The sequence below is a fragment of the Calidris pugnax genome, unplaced genomic scaffold (assembly GCF_001431845.1).
Source record: "Calidris pugnax isolate Ruff unplaced genomic scaffold, ASM143184v1 scaffold31, whole genome shotgun sequence".
Taxonomy (NCBI): Eukaryota; Metazoa; Chordata; class Aves; order Charadriiformes; family Scolopacidae; genus Calidris; species Calidris pugnax.
The window spans coordinates 934,271-952,032 of record NW_015090786.1 but is presented as its reverse complement, the minus strand read 5'-3'; the positions used below and the strand labels follow the sequence as shown (position 1 = coordinate 952,032).

Below are 17,762 nucleotides of genomic sequence, written 5' to 3'. Positions count from 1 at the left end.
TCTACAATGAAGTGTTAGTTGTGAAATTATAGTTGAAGGGGGAGAATCCTGGGAGCAACATCAAAGAAAGACAGGGATGATGTAAGACATGAAATGCAGAATTCAGAAACAAAATTACTTATTACTACCATTTTTTCGCAACTGTGGTATGTATTTTGATTTTTCTGAATGTCTTTAAAATTACTGTCCTATAAAAGACTGCCTTCAGATAACCTTTTATTTTATCTGTATTGCAGTTTGTTTCTGGGAATATGGTATACCTTAGTAGTAGTTTTCACAGAATTTTAGAATTGGGGTTGAAAGGGAGATTAAAGATTGTATAGTCCAACTGCTCTGCTCAGAGTGGGTTTGACTAGAGAGCTGTGTCCAGTCTTGTTTACAGTTTTCTCCAAGGGTGGTGATCCTGTAACATCTCTGGGCAACTTGTTCCACAGTTTCATCACCATCACAGTCTTGTTCTTTCACTGCCTGGCTCCATCTTCAAACTCTCCTGTGAGGTATTTATACACATTGACAAGATCTCCCCTGAGCCTTCTCCAGGCAGAGCTTTCTCCACTCTCAGCCTCTTTCTCTATGTCAGATGGGCCAAGCCCTTAGTCATCTTTGTGGTCTTCTGCTGGATCTGCTGCAGTGCATCCATGTCATGCTCTTTTTGGGGAGCCCAGAACTGGACCCAGCTTGACCTCACCAGTACTGACAGGCGAGAAGGGTCCTTTCCTTCACATGACCTTTTGGCAATGCTCTTCCCTACACAGCCCAGGATGCTGTTGGCCTTCAGGGCATGTTGCTGTCTCATGTTCAGCAGATTATCCCCCAGGTACAAGACCTTGCATCAAAGCATATCTTCCAATTTTTCAGCAACATTTAGCTTGAGAATTCTGCTTTAAAAATGAAATTTTTATATAGATCTCAAAAATATATGCTTTATTTTTATTGTATTATATCTGTTAAGGTTTTATATCTTTTCATAACCATGCACTCCTTATAGATGGGATATTGAACTGGGTGGTCTGATCAAATTCTTATGTTCCAAATACAATTAAAAACAAACAAACAAAACCTCCACAGCCATACTCAAGCTTGCTCACAAATATACACGCTTTAAAATGTGATTTTTATTTTTATTTTTTTTTTTTTTTGGTTTCAAACTTTAGTCTTTGGAAGGTAAAGCAATGGAATATTACCTTTAACCAAATATGTATACTTCAGTGATGGCATTTTAAAATTAATTTTTCCATGTAGATGAAAATTTCATTAGAATGTTCCAGCAGAGTTAGGCTGCTGAAGCATAACTGCTCATGTTAGATCTCGTATATTTTCTCATTTATCTTACCACTGTGCCTTCTACCTAGTTTTATTTGCTTATGGTTTGTTATATTTTTTTTTTTTCTCTGCCTTGTGTACCAGAGGAGGCGTTGTAAGCATTCTGAGCCATCAGTCTTCTCCCAAGTGGTTTTTAACTGCTGGAAACAGGTTCTTTGCCATTTAAAGTCATCATACTTAGCAGAAGAAATGGTCCATCTTCATAATGGTTTCAGTGCTCTTTTTGTGAATTTTTCTTCTATATAGTAATAAAAAAAATTTATAGTTGAACTGTCATTTCTTCTCCTGTGATATAAAACAAATCAATGACAGGAAATAGTTAACGTAAAATAAATAAAACTTGAAGAGGACTGAAGCTGAAAAGATCAAGTTATATTAAAAAAGCAACAGAAAAGAAACACCACAATTGTGTGAATTTGCAGGTGTTAAATTATCCAGAGAATGGCTTGCAAATTTTTACTATTGTCAGTAGAAGCATACTGGGAATTACATGGAAGAAAATAAGCATTGACTAGCAGACTACAAATTTCAAACAATATGTGTTCTGTAGTCCATATCAAGTCTTATATGAATGCAAAATATAATGCTGATCAGTCGCAATTTATGTTATGTTTTATGACTGTGATAGAACAGAAAATAAAAATAGCAACAAGAATGTTTAGTCATATTATTTTCCATGACCAGGAAGCTTTCAATGAAATTATTCTGTTGTTGTGTTACAGTGAATAGCTGAGTTAAAAAAAAAAAAAAAAAAAGTAATATGACTTGGATTGCCCTGCGTCAGATTTACATAAAATATATTGGAGTACTTTCACTGTTAATATGCCTTGAAGTTATAAAAGAAAATTGCATGTAATGTGCTGTCACGTGCTCTTCTGTTTATTAATTTCATTTACCATCGATTTGTGTTTCTCTGAAATAAAAAAAAAATATTTTTGTTACGTTAAATGTTCAGTTGCTTTTGAACTGTGTTCAAATTGATTATACAGAAATGCTTAGAAGGCTGTTTTCTAAAGGAAAGATGTATTTTTATCTCGCTCCCTCCTCCCCTTTAGACAACCTGATTCTGAGTTGCCTTACCAGCCTATTATTGTATGATTTCTTCAGATTTCACATGGAATGTCATATGAAGTCTGTGTCACTTTTGTAATTCTGTGATACGAACTCAAAAGCAGACTGATCTGACCAGTGAATGTTTTCTCTGGTAGTTCAGTGCACACAAAAACATCTGTTGTGAACCATTCCCTGTTTGCTCAAGCTGTGCCACTTGAGTACCTAGAAACAATGTAAGAGTGGTCGTGACCCAGTTGTGTCTGGGTATTTTTCAGACACTTCAAGTTTTTGGGGGTTTGGGTTTTTTCTTTCCATTTTGAGATGTCATAAAGACATTCTCCTTTCTCTTATTCTGCATTACTGGATTCCTGACTGATGTGCTATCGTTTCACTGTGTCCTTCTGCAGGTTGTTAAATGTCCTTTGCTGTGAGCTCAATACCCTTTTACTCTTGGAGACTCAGTATAAAGTGTCACAGGTTTTACTAACTGCTCAGGAGGAAAATGTCACAGAAACCTCAGAAGGACCAGGGTAAGCAGTGGCTGACGGAAAATTTCTTTTAACTCTCAAACTTTTCTCCTGAGAACAAATACCTTAATACTTTAGTGTATTTCAACATATAAACACTCTCACTCAAGTTGGCTTCTGATGTGCTTAAGTTTACTTTCATGCGGGTTTGTCATCAATATTTTTCTCAGGTTTTTTTTGTGTCAATCTTACGTTATTTCTTTAAAAAAAGTGCAAAATTTGTGGGTGTAAATATGTCTTTTAATTTTTGTTTTATATTATTCTTTCACGTTATGTGTTTAATATAAAATTAGTGTATTGTTTTCATGTTAATTAATTAAGAAATTAATTAGTTTCTTTTTTTGTATTTTGTTTCTTTTTTATTTATAACTCGGTCAACTCTCCAACTGCTGTGACTTTCCATTGCTGACTTTTAAATAAAATTGCACAATACGTTGTTTCAAATAGCAAAGTATATTTTGGGGACAGAAGTGGACAGTCACTTAGTCACAGACATTTTGTCCTTTCTCTCAGCATGCTGAATTTTAAGAACTTTCCTCTTTGCTACATGGGACCAGTTCAGAATTTAAATCAAAGAGTATGGGTAAAATCTCAGCAGACACAGATGTTATATACCATTTGAGGATGAAACGTACTGTTCCTTAAGAAGGAAAAAGTTGTAAGAAACTTGTTGTATAAAAACTGGTTTTTTTTCTTTAAAAAAAAAATGTATACCTTGAGCTACACAGTGGCTTCGGTCAGCAAGTTGGTTGTGTGTTAAGTTATGAATAATGTTGCTTATTTGTGACAGTACAAATTTGCTGGTAGGCCAAATAAGGAGTAAATCTTGATGGTCCATTAACTGAGCACGTCCCTAATTACTGAGCATGTGGGTATAACGAAGCTGTTGAAGTGTTCTTGTCTCTTGTGTCCCCCCATTGCTCAGATGTTTGCCATCAGCAGTAGGTAAGAAGGTATGAAGCTAAGATAATGCTTGCAGACATCTCAAAATACTTGATGTTTATTTCGTTATGCCTGTGTTTTCCAGGTTGTGTTGTAATTCCAGTATATTTCTCAAGGGATTTTTGCTCATTAAAGTTTATTGAATTAAACAGTTGGTTAATTGAAGTGGTTCTGATTTTTGGAGTTTTTTGTGGTTTGTTTGTTTGGTTTTTTTTTTTCCTAGTGATTTTATAATTGATGGTCTATCAGTGGAGAGAAACCATGTTCTTGTAAGGATAAATCTGATTGGAGGACCAAAGGAAAGGATTTTGCCTTTGAGAGTACTCGATAAGGTTAGAATCTAAAGTTTAACAATTCCTCTTTCCATAACTCCTACCTTCATTAATTGAACAGTTTTGCTGCTAATTCACCATGTGGAGTATTATTTAACATTAAGAAGTATTGTCCCACCTTTAGATTTATAAGGGGCTAAAATTTTCAAGAAGCGATACACTGAAAAAATCCATTGTTCCTACTCTCTGGAGATTGGCATGTGTGTAGGACATACCACTTTCAGATGAAATGTTTATATTGCTTCATTTTTAATATTTCTTTTTCTACTGTGAAAGTGAATGCAGTTTGTCTTTTCATTACTTTTATCTTCCTGAGTTTTCTTTTTTCTGAATTTGGGTTTTCATCTGCAGTATCTAATGGCTGGAGCTTTCATCGATGTCTAACAATACAGTGTTTGTTAACCAGCTTCTTTAAATATTCTGCTTCTCAGTGGCTGTCAGTCTCATAAAGATGAAATGTGAATTACTGTCAGCACAGCAAAGGCAGCTAGATCAATGTGTAAAAATGGAAATACTGTTTTGCAGGGTTTTTTATTAATTTTATAAAAATCTGCAGTTTCCTTTTTGTTTGAAAAAAAAAACACCTGTAAAATCAAAACTATTACTGGTATATGCCAGAAAGAATTCTGGCTCAAATGCTTTTTGGATTTTATATCCTTTAACTTTTTTTTTTTTTTTTAGTTATGGAATATCTAATTTCAAATTGTAGTATCAAGCATAATTTTGGTGCATAGGCAGTAAACCTGCGTGTTATCAAGCAAGTGCTATTAATTATTCTCCTAAATCAGTTTCTTTCTGGTCCTGTTTCTAGGGCAATGATCCATATCCTTGGCCAATGTTTTCATCGTTCCCTTTGCCAAAGTGCTATGTTGCAGAAATTCCTAGGAAAGCTGAATTCAGACAAGGTACATACAAAGCATGCAAACAGTGTACGTGTCAAACAAGCATCTCTGTTGATTTTTTAATATTTTTTTTCCCTTCTTCCTCACCCCCTTCCCCTCCATCCTCCAGATTATAATCTTATATGTGTTTAAGGATTTTTTTTTTTTTATTGCTGACTGCATTTGTAGCTAAATAAATTGGTTTGGTTTTGCTTGTCTGCCTTTGTGTAACTGTCAATCTGCAAAGCTCTGTTTAGTAATCTAATTCTTATGCAAACTTCAAGATTAACCTTTTGGCTGGTCTCAGGTGGGTGGCTCATGAGATGCATTTATATCATCTCTCTAGTAACTGAAGGAAGACAGTATGGTTAAGATACAAATTTTTTTGTACGGTATTTTCATGATTCAGATCCCTGTGTTTACAAAGCCTGATGGTGTGTGAAATCAACAGCGGTTTAGGATAGTTGGTTTCCACATTGAACATCAATTTGGAATGTAGGCAGACTGAAGAATCCTGTGAAGGACTATCTAGGCAAAGCAGTTTAATTCATACAGAAAAACCATTTTAAGGTTTTAATTTGCATAGACAATGCAAAAGAATCTGAGGAATGGTTTATAGTTAGGAAATAATGCTTTGTATTTGTTCATGTTTATTGTATCTTTGAGATGTACTTATTAGAAATTATTTGTGAATTTCCATAGGAGGTGTAGATTTTCAAAAGTGATAGAAATTCTTCATTAACTGCAGAATAAAAAATTGTTGTCTTATAAATATCTAGAAAAAAATAAAAAAGGTGAATTCATTTTCTGACAAGAGGAAAGGCCATGTAGTTATAAAAGGAGGGAGTTTTCTGTATCTTTAGTAGTACTGTTCCAGGCTTTCCAGGGCAATTTTCATAAGACAACAATCAAGTCACCATAAAGTGGGTGCCCGGTTGTTTTAAATATGCCTTCAAGGGGGCAGGTAGTATTGCTCTTGAACCGGAAAAGTATATTTTATTGTAATCCACAGAACCTCTCTGTTTTCTTGTTCAGGGCAATTCTGTTGCTTGTCATTAACTAGTGGGATAATGGAATAGAGATTGTAGTTGTCACTTTTGTGGATGACAACCAGCTGGGAAAGATTGGGTAAAACTTTTGGACTAGCAGTAAATTTGCTGAAATGAAGGTTTGCAAAGGATTGCAAACATGTTTGATGAAGTATTCAATATTTTAGTTTGAAATGACATTTTTGATATTAAAGGTAACTGAAGTAAAAGACTATATAACTGAAAAATGAACAGAACATTTAATTTTATAGTCAAACAAAATATTTTGTTTGCTGTTTGAAAAAGAAGGAAAAAGAAAACATTGAAAGTACTCTCTTCCAGTTCTCATTTAAAAAAAAAAATTATTCGTCCACCAAACTCTGAATTTCTGATTTGCCAGACTGAAGCTTTCAGGATGTTTAAGTTACTTTGAAAGAATGTATCGGAATAATTAGATCAAGAATGAAATGCTTGTTAAAAAACAAATCAAGAGCAGAAGTAGAAGATGGAGAATATCTGAACTGTGTTCTTCAGCACTACAGTATGGCACTGGTAGGAGTGCTCTTTTGCAAGAGAGGTTGAAAATATGATTGTGAGAGAGATCTGAGAGTTAGATTTAGATGAGACAGAAGGTGATCTTTGTCAGTTGAAGATGGTGAGTCCTTGGGTGGAGTATCTCTAGCACAGGCACTGCAGTCTGAGGAAAACAAATACATTTGAGGGATTCTAGAGCACAAGTATGTATTGTGACTTTGAATTGTGATATTTGAGTAGAGAGTGAAATAATTGGAGCTGGCTGATGCTGAAAAGACAAAGGTCATGAAGGTCTCAGGATGTTAAAAGCAGTTATAAGGAGGACAGATTGATTGTTTTCTATGTCCCTGTGCAGAAAAGGGAATAATTGGCTTACTTGTCAATAAAGATTTGTTACAAATAAGTAAAAAACATTTAGTAGGATACATCTGGAAGTCATGAAATCATCATTGGAGGTTTTAAGAACAACTTCTTTGATGTTTTGAATATTCAGAATTCATGTTGTGTGTTACGCAACTTACTCGCAGGTTTTAATAACGCTTTAGGCAAATACTTGTTAAATTTTAATTCTGCTTCACTGCAGGGGTATGGACAGGGTTCACACAGCCGTGCAAACACTTGTGCATGGCTGCTTTGTTGTGTCTGTCACTGAGGATTGAAGGCCAGCAGAAGGTTTCTGTGATTCCCTGGAGCTGTCTGTGTTCAGATTTCATGCTGCGGCGTTTCATTACCTAACCTGGGTGCTATCATTCCTGTCCTCTTTTGGGGATGTTTCTATTAAGTGAATAACTGAGACTGCTGGATTCTTATTGCTGTTAAAGAGTGTACGGCTTCTTTCCCTGGAAAGGCTGTAACAGTAGGTTTTAGTCTGTCTGTCCTGATCTCTTATTTACCTCCTCTCTTATTACCTGTGTGATGTGGGTTCCTGAAGCTTACCTTTTCTTTCTTCTTTGAAAATCAGTTCTGTGTCCATCATGCAATCGTGACGTCAAATGTAAAAACATAACCTGAGTTGATTATTTTTTTTTTTTTTTAATAAAAAAAAGGGTCTATAGTACAGATATTGGAGTTGGCTGGGAGGAGAGGGGAAAAAAACGGGTTACAAATGTGCACTCAGATATGATATTGCTGTCTCTGAACGTGTTTCTCTTCTGACCCTCCCTTCAGATGGAGTTGAAGGACAGATGCAATAACAGAACCTTTGTTTCCCAGGGGTGTCTCTCAAGTAATGGAAGTTGTCTTTCTGAGTGCAGGCTGAAATTACTCTGAATATTTTGGAACTAGCGTGTGACTGTTGCTCACAGAAAAGATTATGTACTACTGAGGTCAGGGAACAGGAAGCTTCATTTCCACAGCCCGAGGTGTCATGTAGCCTGTGACTGTATCTAATTGAATGGAAATCATAGATAAAGCAGCACATGAGGGGTGGTCACTGAAAAAGTGTTATTCACACTGAATTTTCTGTGAAGAAAACATGCAGCACTGGCACTTTTTTGATTGCTCAGTTTGGGGCGGGAAGGGAGGAGGACTAATTAGCTGTATGAAAAAGCAGAGCAGTGCTAACTCTGCAGTGTGTCTGGAACATTTGTTTCCCAGCACCAAGGCCTGAAGACTGCATCTTGAAGAACCTTTTTTTTTTTTTTTCAAACACTTGCTGTTATATTGTGCTGATGTGGTGCTTACAGACACTGGCAACTGGATATTTTGCCTCATTGGATCAAAAATGAAGCTATCATAATTTATGGTGGTAAAATTAGTAATTATGTTGGAGTGGTGGAGTAATTCCTCCATTTCATGACAACACTTTTAATGGGTAGATTGACCCAAAAAGTATATAGGTATCCTTAAGAGGAAAATCTTAAGTAATTCACTCTTTCAAATATGTGCCCTGGTTTTGCAGATGTCAGGTGTTTGCCTGTATGGTATTCGTGTCTGTAGGAAAGGATATATGGAAAAAAAACCTTGGTTGGTTGTGTATTAATGTGCATCAATTATTTCAGCTAGCATTTAGAGTTGGAAGACTATTGGATAGCAGTATATTAATGGTTCTCTTCTGTCAAAGATAATTTATAGTGAAGCTTAAAATGATTTATGCGGATCATTATTTACATGTGGAAATTAATTATGCCATTTCCACCTGTTTACACTGCAGCGAGATACCCTGTTGCTTTTCTTTTGTCTTAATTGTTCAATTATTATTTCAGTAAGATAATTTGTGGAGGAACTATTAAGTGGTTTTCAAAGAGTGATATATATATATATAGAGTCCTTTGTTATTCAAGATACAACTTTTAATGATCTTTTTACTTGTTATGTTAACTACACTGTAGGTTATTAAAAGTTAAAATTTTTAGAACTGTATTAAAATGTAATATTCACTCTTCTATTTGGACAGATCTGTTTCCCTTTTCTTCTAGCTCTGCAGTTAATGACAGTTGGTGATGAGTGTGACTGAAGAGTAGTGTCCATAAGTGTCCTGCAATGACACGTTCACTGCTGAGCATTTCCATATACATTGGCAACCCATTATTCACTAATCTTACTCTCTTCTTGACTCGTACAGTCCAGAATTGCTACCAAAAGCCTCCTGTGATAATGTTCTTAAAGTTTTGATGTTTTATCTCAGCCACTGTTCTCAGAGTTCATGGCTTTGTACTCATTAACTTGAATGGGAAGGTGCTGCCATGTTTCTGTTTGGGTTTTTCGTTTTGTTTTTGTTTTTAATAAGTTTTCTTTTCAGTCATGGTTTGTTGGTTGGGTGTGTTTGATATCTGCCTGAAACTAGTACTCTCATTTTAAATATTTATTTTTTTTAATTTTCCCTGTCAACTAGCTATATTAGCTTTCCTGTTACCCCTTATAATTTCACATAAATGTCTTCATCACCTGCACTTCTTTGACTTGTACTCCCTTTTATATTTGGCTCAGTATTCATGTAGGAGCCTGTTGTCTTACACTGTTTAAGAAGTCTACTCAATGAATGAAAGATGAAAGAGAAGTAAGTGGACAGGTCTATCAGAAATATATATGGACTTTCCTAAAATATATATTCTTATATGCATTTGTTTTCATGTAGTAGTCAAATACTATATAGTCAGGTTATTTATTATGTCTAAATTTAGATTTTGACTTAAGGTGCTCATCCATTTATAGGTCTTAGTTTCTTAGTCACAGAAAAACACTTTTATCACAAAACACAATCAGATGAGAAAGGGCTTGTGGCATCTCTGACATTTTCTAAAACATTTATGGATTTTCCTAGGTCTTACCTGCTTTAGACACAAAAGGTAGCTGAAGAATTATTTGAAGAATTAGAAAGCAGCATCTTTTAGGAAATGAGATCAGTTTAAACTTGCAGAAATCATGATGTGGTGGTTCAGATTTCATACATGTAGGTAACTGTAGGTTATTTATAGTGCAGTTCCATAGCTTCATAAACCAGTAAACATGGTTATTTTTCTTGACAAGGCTACACAGAGCAACCAGTAATAAGAATAAGAAGCTAAGAATAGTTAAGAAAAAAAAAGTTAAGATAAATCCTTTTTCACATTCAATTTTCATACTCGTGTAAGCTGTTCTAAGCATCAGTGCATGTTATTTGGAAGGGTAATAACTGAGGACTTATTCCTTTGTTATCCTCAAATAACTTTCAGATTAATTTGAAATCATTACTAATGACAATAATTAAATTACTATAATAAGCTTCTTTTGAAATAATATGTATTGTATAATAAATTCCAATGACAAGGAGACAATTTACAGATTGTAAATCATTAAGGTCCTTAGATCAGCTTAAAATAAATTATATGCAGTATTGTAGTTCTGTTGAAAATATTCTAATCATCTTAAAAGAATAAGATAATTTGAAAATAGCATTTTGTTTGTGGAAACAATTAAGTTTTATTGGAAAACTGAAATACTATAAAGAAGTAAAAGTAACAGCAAATATTTAAATAGCCATAGACTGGCTCAAGCAATTGTTGACTCTTTCATCAGGAGTCACCTTTCATGACAGAATTCATTGCTATAGTATCCAAAATGTAGAAACAGAACAAAAGAGAGCTTGCAAGGTATGAAGAACCTTCATCACCTCAGTGAGCAGTGAGTAGCTGTGCAGGCTGCAGGCCTTTCCTAACGATGGGAACTGCATGGTTCCACAGCAGAGGGACTGTGCACAACGGGACTGCATGTGCATTTTCCTTTTTACAGATAGCAACTTTATTTTTCCCTTCGAGTTGACCAGAAAATATCTCATAGCAGCATCGAGTACTTTGGGAACCAAGCTGCCTGAAGAGGGGCGGTCTAATTGGTTGTTTCCATTTTGGAGGGGTCAGTATTGTCTGTTAGAAAACTCGGTTTGATCAGTTTTATATTACATAAAATTACTTTAAAAAATTACTTGGCATTTGAACTTGAAATTTGTTCTGCCTTCAGCAAAATAGAATTTGGATAGTCAGTCCTTCCCAGTATATTCGCATTTTTTAATAAATGTTGCATATAGCAAGAAATCATTTCCTTTTTGCCCAAGCATGTGTATGCATTATTTAAATCTCTACCTTGCATATATTATTTAGTGTGCTGTGTCATCATGCGTCATGGTAGCTTGCTGAGATCTCAGAGGTCCCTTCCAACCATGGTGATTCTGTGATTGTTCAGTGCGAATTCCAAGATAGACATTTTTGGTTGCAGAAGGTGTTTGATTTAAAGAAAAAATTCTTAAGGCTTTAAGTACAGACATCTCATTGTTGAAAGCCAACAACATTTTCAGGTGCGATTCCATGTGCTGGTTTTACATTTGACACTGTGCTGCTTCTGTTTTCAAACCTCTGTGAGACTCAGCTACTTGTGAAGTTACTGCCTCAGTCTACGATACTTTATTATACAAAATTGGCAAAGTATCTGTAATTTCCTCTAACTTAATAGAAAACAGAGGGGGGAAAAAAACCTTTTAGCCAAGAGAGAAGAGAACATACTGTCCTTTTGTTATTGCATCAATGGCAATTTTAATTTTGAAGGCATCTCCCTATTGTAAAGAGTGAATGTGTCTTTAATAACAAGGTAAAAGTAACAGTAAGGAGTGATCTTTGAAATTCTTGCTTTGCATTTAAAAGGAATCTTTCATAAAAATCTTTCTGTAAACTGTTCCACAAATTTTATTTATAAGCAAGCTGCACATATAATGAAAAATGTTATCTGATACATTTGTGCCTCATATATAAAAAATGTACCAAAAGACTGTGTAATAATAGTGCTCAGGTAAAAAGTAAAGCATTCAGAAGTTAGAAAATGCCTGAATTATATTGTTACAGCCTCTGACAGCACCAGCAAGCAGCCTGTGGCCCTGAACCGGAGTATGTTGGATGCACCTAAATTCTTCAGAAAACTCAATTTAAATCTCTGAGTTTCTCTAAATATTAACCCGAAACCTGCAAGGTGAAATTTCAGTGACAGCAAAAGTATACTTTTAGTGTAACCTTTTGTCCCAGTTTAAGTTCTTGTGCTAAAGTTGGATAATGCTGAATTCTCATAGCATGGGCAGCCCAATGTATTTTCACAAAATCTGCCTGGCAACCCGAAGGCACACACATATAGCCCCCAATATCTGTCCATAGTAGAAGCACCTGCAGGAAACCTGCTTACCGAAAGAAGCAGTAATTTTCTACGGAACCTTGTTATGTTGCTGTCTTAACAAACTTTATTTCCTGTTCTACACAACAATCTGCCACCTCACGGTTTTATTATTAAACCAATGATATTTGGTGGAGGATCTTTGCCTGTCTTCTATTTTAGATTATCAGTGGTGAGATCATACAGAAATGCCAAACTATTTTCTCTAAAATATCTTTCCAATTCTTATCATTTCAGGACAGAGGAGTAATAACTTTAGAGGAGTTATATAATGTCCCTCAGTAATGTCGTAAATGTTCAAAACCCAGCAGTAACTAGAATGAATATTTCTGTTCTGCATAAAGCAGAATGTCGTAAGCTTTAGGACTGCTTCTCCGGTTTTAATTGTCATAGGATAAGGGATATTTATTTAGTCTTTTATTCCTAACATATGAAGTCTGCCAAAATACCGGGCAATAACAGGGCTCTCAGCTGTGTCTGACTTTCCTGTTCTTCACTGAAATGGTATCTAGTTTGCAAATGCATCTACCTCTTTCTACCATGCTCTGTAACTAATAGCTTATTAATTACATACTACGTTTAAAAGAAAGAAAGAAAAAAGAAAAAAAAGCCAAGATTATAATTACAGACTCATTTTTCATTTCTTCTAGATAAAGATCTTGACAAGCTTTTATCACTTGTAAGAAGTCCAGAGAAGCAAATGGGGTGGAGAGAAATTTGTAGAAAACAGTTCTGCAAAGTCATGAAAGCCAGAGCGGATGTCATCAGTGGAACCAGTGAGTATCACTTACTGAGTTTAACAAAGCCAGCAAGCATAAGGCCACTAGTAAGCAATCGTTCTTTACAGTTTCATTGGGGATTCCATTATCTAAACAAGTAGTCAGTAATTTTGTGGTGATTATGAAAACTATTTCAGTGGGATTTTCCTGAGAAAACAAAGTTTATGCCTCATGTCTTATGTTTCTCTCTCCGTGGCCATCATCCCTCTGTGTTGGCTGTTTTCAGTGAAGTTTGTCACAGAAAGAGGGCTCAAATACAAGTCTTTGTTTCAGATCTCTAAAGGGTCCATTATTGAGATGATGAGAAAATGGAAAAGAGAGCCTAAGAAAAAACAAAGCATCATTCACAGAGATCAATGAATGATGCTAAGATGGGTTGGGAAACTATATGAATGTAAAAAATTTCAGAATTAAGCCATATTAAACATTAAAGAACCCACTCATTCAAGTTTTTCTTCATTTTCATATGTATTTTCTAGTGAAGAGTGTGCTCATGCAGGAGCATTGGTACAGATCAGTTAAAACAATAGACCAGCCAAAACAAAAACCGTGATCACCTATATGATGTAAATAATCAGATGTAATAATTCACCTCTAAGATCATATAAACTTGTGTAGCAATAAAGAAGTGAGGTATTTTCAGGACTTACTGGCTTCCGTTTCTGTAGGAACTCTGATTATGGTGAGATGGTGAGTAATAGTCTAGCTTTTTGTTTACACATGACAAAATCTTTCCCTTTAAATTTGATACAACTGACAGTGAAGACGAATGAAATATCTTCTATATGGGATCAAATAACCAAGCATTTGTGTTTTACATAAGAGTCCTGAATTTTATTATAAATTATATAGCAATATAAAAGTTATCCTGTATAAAACTCATTTGTACAGGAACTTATTTAATATTAAAATAGCTAATAAGAAACTTGTCACTTGTGTAATGTGGTTAAAGTCAATAACTATTGAATGTTTCTAAATTCTGAGCTTTCTGTCCTTACTACTCATTTGAAACGAGCTTGAGTCTATAGTGTTAAGTGATTGCAAATTAGAGCTTTCACCTTCCATTTGGAAGAATGTGTGTGTAGACAGAATACGTATGTATTTGTATATAATACATAGATGTACTATTACATTATATTGGACAAATCTATAAATGCATGTATTCAGACAGCTTTGTGAAACATGAACAGATACATAACCATTCAGAAACAACTGAATGTATTTTATATGAGCTTCTGCTAGTGTAGGAAAAATAAGTTGCAGAATAGCAATTAAAAACCCTAAATTTTTCTAGTAAAATTTTACGTTTACTTTTTTTGCATGACTGATCTAGTAGTTCAGTGATTTTTTTTTTTTGCTGTTATATATTGTGAAGCAGAAATAATTTAGCCCTTGTAAGATCAATTTTATTTGAATGCAGCACATTTTCTAGACTGATCTCTTCTTAGATTATATGCAACTTTTGTTAAAAATTGTTAGTCTGTATCTAAAAGGAATTACTTGTTGAAAAAACGTATTTTTTACAAAAAAACCCAAAACGTACATTTAAAGCATGTGACTTAAAAAGAAAAGTCTTTCCTTTTGTGCTTTGTAGTTATCCATACACAGCCTCAAAACCTGTATAGGTTGTTTTCTGTAACCTTGTTGGAGGCACCAGAAGCTAGAATGAGGAATTAAAGAGAGTCATTAAGATTTGTCAACCCAAAGCAAAAAATTTTGCTTGCTTTTGGAAAACTGCTTCCAGCTGAGGTGGAACTGGGAGTAAAAGTCAGCAAGAAAGTATCTGTGGAATTGTTGCTAAGCCTTACAGGGGCTCCTGCAAGTACTTTCATGAACCACACAAAAAAGTAAAGTATGAAAATAGAAAAGTGTAATGAAACACTAAATAGATAAACACACCCTAAAAGAGGGTAGGAACATAAGCTCACTGTAAGTACTGGTAATTTAAGGTGGATGCAGAGCTGTTCAGATGTTGCGTATCTACTTGGAGGTATTTCAGGAGCAGCAAAATATCTGCTAGCTGTGTGTTTTGAGACAATGTCATGTTGGTTGAAGCTATTTTATGAGATACAGCTGTGCTGCTGTGTATCTTTTGCAGCATGTGAAGCTCTCCCAGATTCCAGAGGACTGACTGGCTTCAGTCCACATCCCATTAAATCAAAATTAACTCTTTAGTTACTGATGGAGCAAACTGAAGGATTCCAGAACAAAGATGCATGTTTATGCTTCCTCTAAGGCAGACTAACATTAACAGCAGTTGAACCAGAACATGATCAGCAAAGACAATGTTGGATTCAATGACTGTTAAAGTGTAACATGTATTGATTTTTAAAATATTTTGTGATGTAGCGTCAGGTAGTTCAATTAATAAGGAAGATACTTGTATACTAGTGTAAGACATGCAAACTTCATATCTGACGGAAGCACTGTCAGAATTTTTATTCTCTTATTTTCAAAGAAATGCAGGTTGTTCCTTTGCCATTTCATTGTACTGTAATTGAAAGACTCTCTCGTTATCTTAGAAATTCAGAAAAGTCCTCATTATTGTTGCCATTAAGTATGGAATTGCCAGCTGTGTTTTTCTTAGATCTATTAAACTGAAGTACAGTTGTTGGAGTTGACAATTTCTGACACTACTCTTACAAAGAAGTCAGCTGTCCAGGGTTTTCACTCTTGAATTTTTAATTTCTAACATAAAGTTAAACATGACTACTGTTGACTCTTACGAAAGTTTGGTGGTGGTTTTTGTTGTTGGTGGTTTTTTTTGTTTTTTTTTAACTCCACTGAAGCATCTGTGAGTCGGTATAGAATATGATGCAGTGACACTTGTTACATTAGTGAATCTAAAAAGATATCCTAACGCTTTTTGCAGTTTTTGACCTTTTTGGCATAAACCTTACAGAGCAGGAATTAGATAACCTCTCATGGAGGTTACCTATTAAAGCAGTTTTAATCACATGAATTTTTTTAATCAGTGTTCTTATGAAGTTTGGAAGCTGCTGTGATTACTTTCCTTTTGTATATCAGTTCTTCAAGGAAAAAAAGTCCTGCAGGAATTCAGGGGTTGTATGAGCAAACTGCAATCATTTAGGCAATCTTAAAAATCTTTCATTCAGTTTGTATATGATTACACACTCTTAAATGAAAATTCTCTTTATTTTCATGTGTGGATTAAATTTGCATGAGGTAATTGCCAGTCTCTTAAAAACATCAGTGTTTATACAGCCGAGCCACCATAATTTAAGAAAATCAACATTCTGCCTGAGTTGGTAGGCCAGAAGACTAGTCTCTGTCTCTGAATGTAACCTCTGCATGAGAATGTGGCCTTTACAACAATACTGACTTTGTGCTGGCTGTAAAATGAACTGTCCTAAACTTCTTTTATCTAAGTTTTCCGGCTCAATGAAAAATCACTGAGTCAGTTTCCACCTTTATAGAGATTTTCAGGGAGTGTCCAAATAGCAGCTAAATGATTTAGTATTAAAAGAGAAAAATTAAAATAACTACTTGTCATTTTACATGGGCATTCTTTCAGAAGAGACCAATGTCCTGTGAAAACCCTCTATTTATGTATTAACCACATTTGTTTTGATAAATTCTTATGTGTGTCTTCCTCTAACAAGCTTGATTAAAAGCTTTTCAGAGATCCTGATAAGCTCTTAGATAAATACTTTCAAATGGTGGAAATCAATTTAGTGCTTGAGTTTCAAAAAATTGCTTAGCAGTTGAGCTGTCACTTCTCCCATTAACTCAAGCACTGAACTGAAATATTCAACTGCTAAGTCAAGCATGTGGATGCCTTCCAACAAAAAGGGAAGAAATGTTCTGAGTTATGGGGTACTTTAGTCCTTTTAACATAGTTCCTATTTGTTATTATAGTATGGTATATTTCAGTACTCACAATCCTAATAGTCATACAGTAAACATCCAGCTAGTTACAAATGTTAAGTTTAATTTCTGCTTCTTGCTATCTAGAGCTCCAGGTAGAGACACTTTTTCTCGTTTTATGCAAATGCCTGTTATGTTTTTTGTGGACCAAATTCCAGTGAGCGTGTTAGTGAGGATCAGTGAGATTGTTTATTCTGTTTATTCTCACAAAATGAATAAACTGTTACTCTTCTATAAAATAAATTGCTTTTTGCTAGCCCCATGTGGTTTATTACCCATGATTAAAAATAGCTATATTATATTTAATTAGCAGTTTCTTCTCTTCATAAAAATGCATAAGAATATAAATTACACATGTAATTTTTTTTGTTTTGATTTAGTAGTCCATTGCAATGCAAAATTAATTTTGTTACTCCTTGAGTTGGCTACTCTAACTGTAAATCCCTGTTTAGCTGTTGTAGCGGAACTGCGTTTCCCCTTTGTCCTACCCAAAAACATAGCACTACCAAAAAATCAACCTTTTAGAAACTTCTTCTGGACTCATGCAGTGTAAATAATTTCTGTAAATGTTTTAAACCACTAGTCAAGAAAGGAAAAAAAAATAGTTGTGAGAAACACCGACTCACATCTTAGAATTTAAAGAGGACAAAGTCACCGAAGCAAAGGTTAAAAAAATAATAATTTATTAATACGAAACAGCGCTGAATCGGGTGCACCAAAAATAGATGCACGATGATCTTTTATCTTTCAGGTATTTTATACCTTTATCCCGGCCTCTTGAGTTTCTGTCTCCCTTCTCGTTGGCTGAGAAGTTGGAGCTCACATTCCTCCCGACCGCTTGACCTAT

The 17,762-nt window shown here is 34.8% G+C and overlaps 1 protein-coding gene across 2 annotated transcripts in view; it reads left to right on the top strand.

Annotated features, from left to right (window-relative positions):
• TBC1D32 (TBC1 domain family, member 32) overlaps window positions 1-17,762 on the top strand; it is a 78,607-nt gene that overhangs the window by 40,670 nt on the left and 20,175 nt on the right. For both annotated transcript variants that reach the window (XM_014966492.1, XM_014966491.1), the window contains exons 24-27: window positions 2,784-2,906; window positions 4,069-4,177; window positions 4,989-5,082; window positions 12,899-13,024. In XM_014966492.1, the coding sequence (XP_014821978.1) occupies window positions 2,784-2,906; window positions 4,069-4,177; window positions 4,989-5,082; window positions 12,899-13,024 (452 nt within the window). The remainder of the gene's footprint in view (window positions 1-2,783; window positions 2,907-4,068; window positions 4,178-4,988; window positions 5,083-12,898; window positions 13,025-17,762) is intronic.